General features: G+C 45.5%; 1 protein-coding gene across 2 annotated transcripts in view; it reads right to left on the bottom strand.

The window, feature by feature from the left end:
* The window catches only part of slc38a7 (solute carrier family 38 member 7), a 34,106-nt gene that overhangs the window by 12,506 nt on the left and 8,474 nt on the right, over positions 1-13,126 (bottom strand). For both annotated transcript variants that reach the window (XM_072547592.1, XM_072547593.1), the window contains 4 exons: positions 10,276-10,426; positions 8,724-8,822; positions 8,011-8,068; positions 2,590-2,704 (listed from right to left, as the gene is read on the bottom strand). In XM_072547592.1, coding sequence (XP_072403693.1) covers positions 2,590-2,704; positions 8,011-8,068; positions 8,724-8,822; positions 10,276-10,426 — 423 coding nt within the window. The remainder of the gene's footprint in view (positions 1-2,589; positions 2,705-8,010; positions 8,069-8,723; positions 8,823-10,275; positions 10,427-13,126) is intronic.

The raw sequence follows: 13,126 nt of genomic DNA, 5'->3' as shown, positions 1-13,126 counted from the left end.
AAACAAGGAAAGGGGGGGCACCAAAACATGTACTGGGGATGGGTCGCAAAGCGTGGTGCTGGAAAAGCACAGGAGGTCAGACAGCATCTGAGGAGGGCAATCGACAATTCAGGCATAAGCCCTTCATCAGGAATCTTTGGTGGGGGGGGGGGGGGGCACAGAGAAAGGGGCTGAGAGCTAAATACAAAGGGAAAGTAACTGGGATGGCAATAGGTAGATGGTGGGGGGTGATGGTGATCGGTTGGACCGGAGGGTGAAGTGGACAGGTGGGACAGTTCAAACAGGCGATGTCGAGTTGGAGGATTGGATCTGGGATGAGGTGGAGGGAGCCGAGACAAGGAAACTGGTGAAATTGACGTTGATTCCATGTGGTTGCTGCATTCTTCCTCCAGGTGTCGGGTGGCTAGGATTTGGTGGTGGAGGAGGCCCAAGACTTGCATGTCCTTGGGACCCTCCAAGCATACTGCATCAATGTTGATTTCACCAGTTTCCTCACCTCCCCTCCACCTACCTCATCCCAGATCCAACCCTCCAACTGGGCACCATCCTCTTGAATTATCCCACCTGTCCATTGTCCTTCCCACCAACCTAGCACCATCACCCCCCTACCTGCATCTACTGATCGCCTTCCCAGCTACCTTCAACCCCCAGCCCCACCTTCCCCTCCTATTTATCTCTCACCACCCCTTTCCCGTTCCCCCCAACATTCCTGATGAAGAGCTTATGCTCAAAATGTCGGTTCTCCTGCTCCTCACGTGCTGCCTGACTGGCTATGCTTTTCCAGCACCACACTTTGACTCTGATCTCCAGCATCTGCAATCCTCACTTTCTCCTATGTAGTGGAAGTGAGACTGGCCAGGTGATCACTGTTTCAGTGGGAGAGCATTTTGAAAACATTGATCATAATTCCTTAAGTTGTAAGATAGTTATCGGTAACACTGGCCCTCTGGTGAAAGTGCTAATTGGGGTAAGGCTAATTACAACAGTATTTCAGCAGGAACTGAAGAAATGAGTGTGGCTGTTTGACAGTAAATCCATGTCTGACATGTAGAAGTCTTTTATAGGCCAATTGGTCAGACTTCAGCATCAGTACGGTCCTGAGGATGAAAGAGAAGGATGGCAAAATTCAGAAATCCTGGATGTCAAGAGATATTGAAAAAGTTTAGTCAAAAAGAAAAAGGAAGGTTTAGAAAACTGAAATCAGCAAGGCTGTTGAAGGATACAAGAGAGGTTTACCTGGATTGGGATGTATTAGCTATCTGGAGGGGTTGGGCAAACTCAGATTGCTTTCGCAAGAGCATTGGAGGCTGAGGGGCGACCTGATAGAGGTACATAAAATTATAAGAGGCATAGATGGGGTTGACAGTGGAGTCTTTTTCTCAATGTGGAAATGCCAAATGCTAGGGGACATACGATTAAGGTGAAAGGGAGAAAGGTTAAAGGAGATGTGAGAGGCAAGTGTTTTTAAAAAATAACAGAGGGTGGCAGTTGCCAGGAATGCACTGCCAGGGAAGGTGGCAGAAGCAGATATGACAGCAACTTTTAAGAGGCATTTAGACAGATGTATGAACAGGCTGGGAAGAGAGGGACACACATCACGCACAGGCAGATGGGATTAGTTCAGAATGGAATCACAGTTAGTGCAGATTTGGTTGGTTGGCTGAAAGGCCTGTCCCTGTAATGCACTGTTCTGTGTTAGCCCAATTCTGGTAGTTTATGCACTCTCCAATTTCAATCACTTCATAATTGATGGCTGTTTGTGAATTGTTTATCCCAAAGACCTGAGAAGTTTTGGGTCACTGTATATATTCAAGAGAGAGATCGATACAAGTCTAGATATTAATTTTTAAAAATTCTCTCAATGGACATGGGCCTCAAATGGCCAGGCCAGCATTTGTTGCCCATCCTTAGTTGCCCTTGAGGTGGTGGTGGTGGTGAGCTGGCTTCTTGAAGTGCTGCTGTCCGTATGCTGCAGGTAGACCCACAATGCCATGAGGGAGGGAATTCCAGGATTTTGATACAGGGCTAGTGTGGGAAAATGCCATCAAGTTGCTAGATTAGCCTGACCCAGTTCAATGGCAGAACAGCCCTGAGGAATGAAGGGCTTCCTTCTGCTCCTATGTGCCTTCAGCCACCTAGGTCTTAAGCTCTAAAAATAAAAAGTCTTGCATTTCTATTGTGCCTTTCAGGACAATTTTAAGTCTCAAATGGCTTTACAGCCAAATAAGTACTTGCTTTCTAGTTTAACCAGAATTGTAATGTTGGGAAAGGCAGCAGCTAACCTGTGCTCAGCCAGCTCCCACAAATAGCCAGGACCCAGTGGAAACCCCTTATTATTCTCTGAGAGAATGCACTGAGAATTTTTATATTCAACTTATCATCTGAAGTACAGCACCTGTGACAGTGCAGCACTCCCTCAGCTCCACTCTAGAGTCAGCTCTGTTTGGGCAGCTGGAGTGGGACTTGACTCCACAATCCTCTGAAACAGGGGGTGAGTGTTCCCAAGCTAGCTGCATTTGACGCTACGTAAATGCAACTCGTGCTGCCTGTCGTTACACAGAACTGACCGCGGTCTCTGTAGTGCCATACCTGTGCCCGTGTACACAAACAGACAGATCACCACAGCCGCTGTCACCACCCAGCCCCAACGCTGTAGCCCTGGCCTCTCCATGCTGCTGAACACTGGCACACTGCTCACATGGCACTGCCAAAAACAGAGAAGAAACAGACATAAGATTCTGAGTTATTTATATTTTGGGAGAATTATCAAACTGTGTGTCAGACACTCACCTAGTACTGCTGAACCCTGGGCTCTGACAGAAGCTCCTGCTCAATGGCTACTGGAGTTTCAACACCAAGTTCAACCACTAGGTGGCGATATTGTCAATAAGGGAGAAATTAAAATATGAAAGAAAGCTAGCTGGAAATATAAAAACAGATAGCTGGTGTTTCTACAAGTACTTAAACTAGAAAAAGATAAAGGTGAGCATTGGTCAGACAGTGCCTGCCAAATTTATAGGGAAAAATAAGGAAATGGCAGATGAACTGAACAGACATGGAGTCTGTTTTCATTGTAAAAAATAAATAATACCTCAGGAATAAGTGCGAATGAGGAGGCGAAAATGAGGGAAGACACTAAAACAATTACAAACATCAGGGAAATGTCACTGAGATTAAAGAGGTGCCAATTTAAGACTGAGAAGGGGAGGAATTTCTTCTCTTCGAGGGCAGAGTATCTTTGGATCTCTTTACAACAGAGTTTTGGGGCAGAAACCTGTGTATATTTAAAGCTGAAGTAAATTCCTGTTCAGTCAGGAATCAAGGATTATGGGGAAGGAGAAAGGGAAAGAACATGGACTAGAATAATGTTGGGTCAGCCGCTGAATGGCCGATAGTCGGTTCTGCTATAACGCACATTTCTTCAGCGCAAATTGGCTTTAGCGTGATTGAAGAATTTAGACCGTTACTTGTAGAACGCAAACTTTTCTCACCAGTTTTGGCTATAACACAACTAGCTTAAATGGTGCTGCAATTGTGAGATATTTTCTTATTACGTCATAGAGTCATAGAGATGTACAGCATGGAAACAGACCCTGAGTGACTGCACATGAACAAAACTATCGCATTATATTAGAACTGACTGTATTCCTGTGCCTATTTCTTATGGTCTGCCGTCTTAAAGAAAATCTGATGGGTCACCTGACCCTAGCGGACATCATTGTCGGGCCTGAAAAGAAATGGCTGCTGAGACGGAAGATGCATTGTTTTATTTTTCACCAAGATTCCTTAGATTTTGGAAACAACGTGGAAAATAGCAAATTTGGCTCCTCTATTTAAGAATGGAAGGAGAGGGAAAACAGGGAATACAGGCCCTTAGCCTAAAACCAGTCATCGTGAAAACACTGGGATGCATTAAGCAGGCCAATTAGGAAATTCCAATGCAATCAGGCACAGCCAACATAGCATAGTGCAAAGGAAATAATATTTGATTATTTCAAAGGTGCCACAGCAAAGTTTACTACACAAAATAAGAACCTCATGGTGTAAGGGGTTACCGCATAAGCAGAGGGGGAATTAGTTAGCTAACAGGAAACAAAACTATACACAAATGGCCCATTAAGGATTGGCAAGGAGTGACAACAGTTGTGCCAGAAGGGTTAACACTGGGGTCGCAACCATCACAAACCGTAACTCAGATCAATGAACTAATTAGAGGTGTACTTGCCGATGGCACAGTTAGTAAAAAGGGGAGCTGTAAAGACAGCATAAGTCTGCAAGGAATACAGGTAGGCTAAGTAGGCAAAAATGTGTCAGATGGGAGCATAACGTGGGAAAATGTGAACTTTGCCATTTTGTTAGACAAGCAGCACATTATGCAGATGAGAGAGATGGCTGAAGTGAGTCCTGTGAGAATCATAAAACGTTAGGACCCACGTATATCCAGTGATTAGAAAGCAAATAGGATGCTGCTGTTTATTGTCAAGGGAAGGGAATAGAGAAGTACAAGCACTTTGCTCCAGTTGTACAGGCTACTGCTGAGATGATATCTGGAGTACAATGTGTAATTTTGGTCTCCTTATTTCTTAAAAGATATAAATGCAATGGAAGCAGTTCAGAGAAGCTTCACCCAGCTGAACTGCGTTGGGAGAATTATCTAGGTAAAAGTGAGGACTGCAGATGCTGGAAATCAGAGTCTAGATTAGAGTGTTGCTGGAAAAGCACAGCAGGTCAGGCAGCATCCGAGGAGCAGGAAAATCTATGTTTCAGGCAAAAGGCCCTTCATCAGGAATGGGAGAGTTATTTTATGAGGGAAGGTTGGAAGGTTGGAAGGACCAGGTTTGTATCTTGGAAGTCTAGAAAAATGAGAGGTGAGGAGTTTTTACAACAATTGATGATCATTTCATGCTCACTAGCTTTCAATGCCAGAATCTTTTTCTATGAATTGAATTTAAATTCCTCTTGTTGCCATAGTGGAGTTTAAAGCACTGGGATTGCCGGTGCAATGATATTACTGTTCCTTACAATCTTCCTCCCACAAATTAGATAAAAGTCTAAAGTGATATATTTTCAAAAGGAGACATTAGGAAATTTAGAACAAAATAAATTATCAGAATCTTAAGCAGTTGCTGGAATCTTTGCATACAAATCTTTGCAAGTAGTGAGGTCAAACTTTTCACGGAATACAGGATCCTTTCCTTTACAAAGAGAGGACCAAAGGAAGCTTGGGGCACCTTTCTGAAGCACACAGCAGGAAGAAAGCTAGGTGCCAGAGGTGAGGCATCTCAGGTTGAGACTGGAGAACCAATGAGGTAATGACCTTTGATCTTCAGATGTAGGGAAGTTCATTGATGAAGCAATTGAAGGTGATAGGGCCTCAGACACGACCCTGAGGAACTCCTGCAGAGGTGTGCTGGACTGATTATATTAATCTTTTAATAACTGACCACAACCATCTACTTTTGGGATAGGTATGCCTTCAACTTGCAGAGACCTTGCCCCGATTCCCACTGACCTCAGTTTTGCTTAGGCCCCTTGACATCACAATTGGAGAAGTGTTGCTTTGATGCCAAAGGCAGTCCACTTTCATCCCTTCTCTTCAGCTTGTCCAAGGTTGGACCAAGCATGTAATGAGGTTAAGAGCTGAGTGGCCCTGGTGGAACACAAATTGAGCAGTGACCATGGTATTGCCGATCAAGTGCCACTTACAGCACTTCTGTTTTTAACATGACTGAAGGTAGACTGATGAGTTTGTAACTGGCCAGGTTGGATTTGTCCTGCTTTTTGAGCACAATGTACTCTGGGTATAGGTTTGTTTACTGAGCTGGAAGGTTCGTTTTCAGACGTTTCATCACCATACTAGGTAACACCTTCAGTGAGCCCCGGAATGAAGCATTGCTGGTGATTCCTGTTTTCCATTTATATGTTTGGGTTGGTGACATCATTTCCTGCAGTGATGTCATTTCCTGTTCTTTTTCGCAGGGGTGGTAAATCGGGTTCAAGTCAACGTGTTTGGAGATAGAGTTCCAGTTGGAGTGCCATGCTTCTAGGAATTCTTGTGTGCGCGTCTCTGTTTGGCTTGTCCGAGGATGGATGTGGTCTTCCAGTCGAAGTGGTGTCCTTCTAGGTAATTTTCCACAATGTTGGATAGACACTATTCGTTTGCTATTCCTGCATGGCAATCTTTCGTTCCTTGTACAATTATTCTCTGTTCTGAATATTTACAAGTTTCAATTTAAAAATAATTGAAGTCTTCAGCTAATTCAGCTTAGTCCACATAACATCAAAAAGATGACTGAGCACACTAGATACTGCAGAGGCTATGGGTCCCAAAATCTGGCTTATGTGCCAAAACTAGCCTCCCCTTTAGCCAAGCTGTTCTAGTACAGCTGGTACAATGAAAGTTCACTAATTTGGTCCTTGTGATGTGTGGATTGTCCTGTCTGAGAGACTGAATAAAGTAGGCCTATATTCTCTGGGATTCACAGAAAGAGGCAAAATCGCTTTGAAACATGCAAGATACTGAAAGGGTTTGACAGGGTAGATACAGATGCTGTTTCTCCAAATCTAACCACAAGGTTGCAGTCTCAGGATAAAGGTTGATCCTTTAGGATGGAAGTAAGGAATTACCTGCACTGAATGGACCAGGAATCCTTTTCTATTCTCATCTGCCAGGGGTTAGGATGCTCCATCATTGGATATATTTAACGTTAAGATCCACAAAGGAGTAATCTTTCAAGGGATAGGGAGAGAAGTTAGGAAAATGGTATTTAAGTGGAAGATCAGCCATGATCATAATCATTGACAGAGCAAGGTCAAGGGCTAAATGGTGTACTCGTGCTCCTATTTCATATGTTCTTATCTATGTTGCAAGGGACCTAAGGAGGAGGTGGAGATACATCATCCACTTCTGACAGAAGATGTTTGCTTCAGCCATGTCTTTTGCCACTGATAGGCTGGACTCACTGAAGACGCTGGTATTTGAGGACCCTTCCCTCTTCAGTTAGGTGTTTAATTGTCCACTACTGTTCACAACTGATGCAGCAGCTATTTGGTTGGGAAAATGCTAAACCCTGTTTATTGCATGCTGCTTTCCACTGTTGGCACACAGTACTCAGTGTTGTCTCTTCACCAGGTTTGAAGTTTGCTTTATGCTACTCCAGACCCGACCTTCTGCACTGGATAATAGAGTGGTGCATTGTGGGTGAGTACGATTCTGTGGCAGCCTACGGCCCATAGCACCTCATGGATGCTTCTCAACCTGTTCCGAATCTATCCCATTCAGCAGGTCGTAGTGGCATGCAACACGATGAAGGGTATTCTTACTGTGAAGTACATTTGATTCACACATGACATCTGGGCATTGCTGACAGGGCCAGCATTTATTGCTCATCCTTAGCTGAGCTACATCCTTCAGCCACTGCAGTCAGACCCACAACGCCCTTAGGGAGGGAATTCCAGGATTTTGACCCACCGACAGTGAAGGAACGGTGACATACAGGAAGCTCCCAGAGGAAGTAGAACCTGAGCTGTAGACAAGAAGAGCAAGGACCAACATTGCATACACACTGTCAGCGAGCTGCTGCTCCAGCTCAGAACCTAATCTAACATCCTGGGGCTGTAGTGGTTAGCACTGATGCCTCACAGATCCAGGGACTCAGGGTCGATTCCATCTCGAGCGATTGTCTGTGTGGGGGGTTGCACACTCAGTGCGTTGGCATGGGTTTCCACCGGGTGCTCCAGTTTCCTCCCACAGTCCGAAGATGTGCAGGTTAGGTGGACTGGCCGTGCTAAATTGCCCAAAATGTCCAGGGATGCCTAGGCTAGATGGGTTAGCCATGGTAAATGCAAGCTCTTCAGAGGATTGATGTGGACTTGATGGGCTGAATAGCCTGTTCCCACACTGTTGGGATTTTAATGATTCCTGCTGGGTATCAGCTCCCATGTAAAGTTAAAAATCGGGAGGAAAACACAACAGCTCAGAAGTAAGGGAGAGTGGGAGAACATCAGTACCTGAAATCCGAAGCAGATGGTTGGAATAGCATTAAACACGGCCATCCAGGAGGAAGGGCTGAGGAAAAAGGAAGAAGAGAGGGTTCATCATACAGGCAAATTCTAGCACATTCCTCTCCTTCAATTAACACAACTCCCTCTCTCGTTCGATATTGGCTGCCCGACTTGCCATGATGGCGAACTGGGCATCACACCCAAGGATGTGGATGCCATCAGGTGCCCACCACTGGGCATAAAGCACAAGCTGGACTCCAGTTCAATCCTTCTTCTGGCCACCGCTCAGTCATGGCAATGTCCAGGCAAACAAAACCAAAACACTGCAGCTGTTGGAAATCCAGACTAAAAACCAATCAGTGTCGGAGAAACTCAGCCAGTCTGGCAGAGTTAGTGTTTTGAGATCAAAACGACTCTTCCTCAGTTTGTGACAGAATTGCCTCAAGAAGGCAGGTTTAATTCTGGTGTCATGCAGCGAGGGGAAAGGCCTAGTTAATGCAATGGTTGGTCTGACTCATCAAATACTTCCTGAGGGACAGTACTGAGTCTCCATTCAGGAAGCGTCCATGCACCTTACAGTACAGGGCATTGTGGGCCCAGGGCTCCATCCTATAAGCAGCAGCCACAAAGGTGCCTATGACCATGGGATACCATCGAGATAATGACCTAAGGGCGCTGCACACCAAATAGTCTTCTGTGACAATTGCTAACCGACTTACCTGGTTGGGATGTCCCCAGTGTGGATACCTTGATCTGGCAGGATGTACTTAACAATAACTATGATGGTCACGTACCAAGTCCCCAGCACACTCAGGGTACTAGAGAGAGAGAAAAACGGAAAATCATTCAAACGGAGTGGTTAGGCCAGCTGCATCACTCCTGGAATATCCACTCTACCCCTGCTTTACACAACTAGAAAAGTTAGGGTCTGGGCTACCTTCTTGAAATGTCTTGAGGGGATCTGGCCTGGTCTGGTCCATAACAACACGCCACAAGAGCTCCTGTTCTTACCAAACAAGATGCTCAAATCCTCTTGTGAAATGAGTCAAATAAACGGTTTGTTTTTTGAATTGGTCATTGTACCTGCACGTTAGCTTTTAGGTGACTTATGAACAAGGACATCCAGGTCCTTTAATACACAGACATCTCTCAATTTATCACGATTTAAGAAACATTGTATTTCTGTTGCTTAGCTGTCACTATAAGGGAATGTAAACTCCAAGGATTGGTGCACTAGTATTTCAAATAGCACACACATCACAACTACGACACATTCGTTGACACAAGTGGAGAGTGAGTCATGATCTCACAATTTCACTTTGATCCTCACAGCAACGCCCAGAAAAAAAAAAAAGAGGCTGAAATTTTTCCACAGGTTTTGTGATGACAGTTGTTGTAACAATCAGAGGGAAGAACATCTAAATTGGGTTGTGGGGACTGACAATGAGCCAAAAGTCAACTGTCTCGGACTTGCGAACTGGGATTTGGAGATCAGTGCAAAGAAATAATCTTGAGTGGACAAGAGACAGAAAAACACAAGATGGAGGAAAAGGCAAGCCACCCACTTTGTATGAGGTAACCACAGTCCCACACAAAGGGGCTGATAAGCTCCTCAGCTGAAGCCAGATTGAATCCTGAGGCATGGACTTTGCAACAGTGACACCAGGAAGACTTTGGGCAAGGTTGGAAGGACTGATGATTGTTTGAGCAGATGACATTGGTTGTGGAAGTAGAAGCAATGGCTGGGCCTGGAAAGCCAGCTAAATAGTGAGAGGATGGGTGCACAAAGACAGGGGTCGACGTGCATTGCAAAGAAATGAGCTTGGAAAAGACTGATGGGTGCTGAAGAGACAAAAAGCTAGAATATGATGGATTGGATGGGGTGGTGGAGAAAAAGGAAGTAAGAGGGCTGTGGGGAATTGGAGAGAGCAACACAGAGCAGTAGAGAGGTCAATGGTCAACGGTTTAGGAAGAAGAAATCCAATGAATTCCTCAGTCTTGTTAAAGATGAGGGTATAGAAGGGAGCTAAGGAAGTTTGCATCTGGATGGTGGGTGCCCTACACTATCAGTCATAAAAGCAGCTGTCACGTGAGTCTGTGGCATCAAGGCGAAGGAATCATTGGTGAAAACAAAATGAGAAATGGAGAATTTGGGCGACTGCTACAGCTAGGAGTAGATCCAGGAATATATGGACTGAGGAGAGAAGAGAGAATTTAAGAGCCAAAGTTCAACACGATAGGCATCAGAACGTCAATAAACCAAGCACTAACCTGGCATATTTCTGGAAGCCGATCTCTTTAGGGATGGAGAGAGGTAGGATGACCAGGAGAGAGGTGACTGAAATGGTGAACTTTCGGTCATTGTACCAGTGGCCATTAACTGAAGAATCTCCCTCAGGTGTGTGCATCAATGCCCCAACAACTGCAAAACAAAGCAAATACTGACAACCGTTTCCACACGGAGATGGTGGCATCGTGGTAATGTCATTAGATTAGTAAACCAGACTAATGTTTGAGGACATGGGGTTTGAATCGCAACATGCAGGAATTCAATAAAATAACCTGGAATATAAAAGGGAGGCTAGTGACGACCATGTCCCCACTATCGATTGTTATAAAAATCCCCTTTAGGGAAGGAAGTCTGCCATCTTTACTCAGTAAAGATGCCTACATGTGACTCCAGACCACAACAGTGTAGTTGATTCTTAGCCCAGCAGCACTCTGAATCAGTTATGAGGGATGGACAATAAATGCTTCCTAGCCTTCAATACTCACATCCCTTCAATGAATACAACAAAACTCATGGCTTTCTCAACTTTGTTTACCATTTCTTCTGTGGTGCAGTGCTCAGTGTTATCTTGAGCAGGCAACCAGATCAATGGTCCATTTCAAACTCTACAGAATAGGGCTTCGCTGCATTGGTATTTATGGACAGCCTGTAACAAAATTCTTTTGACAAACCCAAACATTAACAAATTTTAAAACACAATCTAGTCATTTACCATATCGTTCATGCAACCTAAGTGTGCAAACTGGCAGATACACGTCCTTCATGAACAGGTACTACATGGAGTGTAACATGCTCTGGGACTTTCAGCCATCATGATGAGCAAATAGAGAGACTGATTTTTTTTTATATAAACCCACCGACTCCCACAGCTACCTGGATTACACCTCTTCCTACCCTACCTCCTGCAAAAATGCCATCCCGTATTCCCAATTCCTCCGCCTCTGCCATATCTGCTCCCAGGAGGACCAGTTCCACCACAGAACACACCAGATGGTATCCTTTTTTAGAGTCCGCAATTTCCCTTCCCACGTGGTTGAAAATGCCCTCCAAAGCATCTCATCTACATCCCGCACCTCCGCCCTCAAACCCAGCACCTCCAACCATAAGGACAGAATCCCCCTGGTCCTCACTTTCCACCCTACCAACCTCCACATAAACCAAATCATCCGCCGACACTTCCGCCACCTCCAAATGGACCCCACCACCAAGGATATATTTCCCTTTCCATCCGTTTCAGCAAAGACCGTTCCCTCTGTGACTACCTGGTCAGGTCCACGCCCCCCAACAACCCACCCTCCCCTCTTGGCACCTTCCCCTGTCACCGCAGGAATTGCCTCCTCCCTCACCACCATCCAAGGCCCCAAAGGAACCTTCCACATCCAAAGTTTCACCTGCACATCCACCAATGTCATTTATTGTACCCGTTGCTCCCGATGCAGTTTCCTCTACATTGGGGATACTGGATATCTCCTAGGAGAGCGCTTCAGGGAACAACCCTGGGACACCCGCACCAATCAACCCCACCGACCTGTAGATCAACATTTCAACTCCCCCTCCCACTCTGCTGAGGACATGCAGGTCCTGGGCCTCCTTCACCGCCGCTCCCTCACCACCCGACGCGTGGAGGAAGAACGCCTCATCTTCTGCCTCGGAACACTTCAACCCCAGGGCATCAATGTGGATTTCACCAGTTTCCTCATTTCCCCCCCCCCCCCCCCCCCCCCCCACCTTACCCCAGTTTCAAACTTCCAGCTCAGCACTGTCCTCATGACCTGTCCTATCTGTCAATCTCCCTTCCCACCTATCTGCTCCACCCTCCCCTCCGACCTATCACCTCCATTCCCACCCCCATTCACCTATTGTACTCTCTGCGCAATTCTCAGAGTGTGGCCTAACCAAAGTCTTATAAAGCTGCAACATGACACCCTGACTCTTGCACTCAATCCCCCCCACCAATAAAGGAAAGCATGCCACGCACCTTATTTACCACCTTATCTACTTGCGTGGCCACATTCAACGAGATATGGACCATGGGGTTCAAGTCCTTCTGTGCATCAATGCTGTTCAGGGTCCTGCCATTAACTGTATACTTTTCTTTAGTATTTGATCCCCTAAAGAACAACACCTCACAATCTCCTGGATTAAACTCTGTGCCATTTCTCCAACTGATCTCTATCCCACGGTATTCTTTGACAACCTTCTATCCTATCCACAACTCCACCCATATTTGTATCATCTGCAAACTTACTAATCCACTCACCTTTCTACATTTTCATCCAAGGCATTTACATATATCAGGAACAGCAGAGGTCGCAGAACACATCCACTAGTTGTGGACCTCCAATCTGAAAAGCCCTTCCACCTTTACCCTCTGCCTTCTATGGGCAAGCCAATTCTGAATCCACGTGGCCAAGGCCACCGTGAATCCCACGCATCTTAGTCTTCTGGATGAGCCTACCATGACAAGCTTTGTCAAAAGTCTTACTAAAATCCACAAAGACATTCACTGTTCTACCCTCTCAATCAACTTTGGCACCTCCTCGAAAAATTCAATCAAGTTGGTAAAACATGACCTACCCTGCACAAAGTCACGCTGACGGTCCCTAATTCGGTCATGCTTTTCCAAATGGGTGTAAATCCTATCCCTAAGAATTTTCTCAAATAGCTTCCCAACCACATGTGAGAGACTCGCTGGTCTATAGTCTCCTGGATTGTCCCTATTGCTCTTCTTGAATAGAGGAACAACATTAGCTGCATTCTCTCCATGTCTGCATGGGTGTCCTCCCAGAATCCAAAGATATACAGGTAAGATGGATCAGCCACGGAAAATAC

Source organism: Chiloscyllium punctatum, chromosome 26 (assembly GCF_047496795.1).
Source record: "Chiloscyllium punctatum isolate Juve2018m chromosome 26, sChiPun1.3, whole genome shotgun sequence".
In the NCBI taxonomy this organism is placed as follows: Eukaryota; Metazoa; Chordata; class Chondrichthyes; order Orectolobiformes; family Hemiscylliidae; genus Chiloscyllium; species Chiloscyllium punctatum.
The sequence above is the reverse complement of the archived record's forward strand: the minus strand, read 5'-3'. Positions and strand labels throughout refer to the sequence as shown.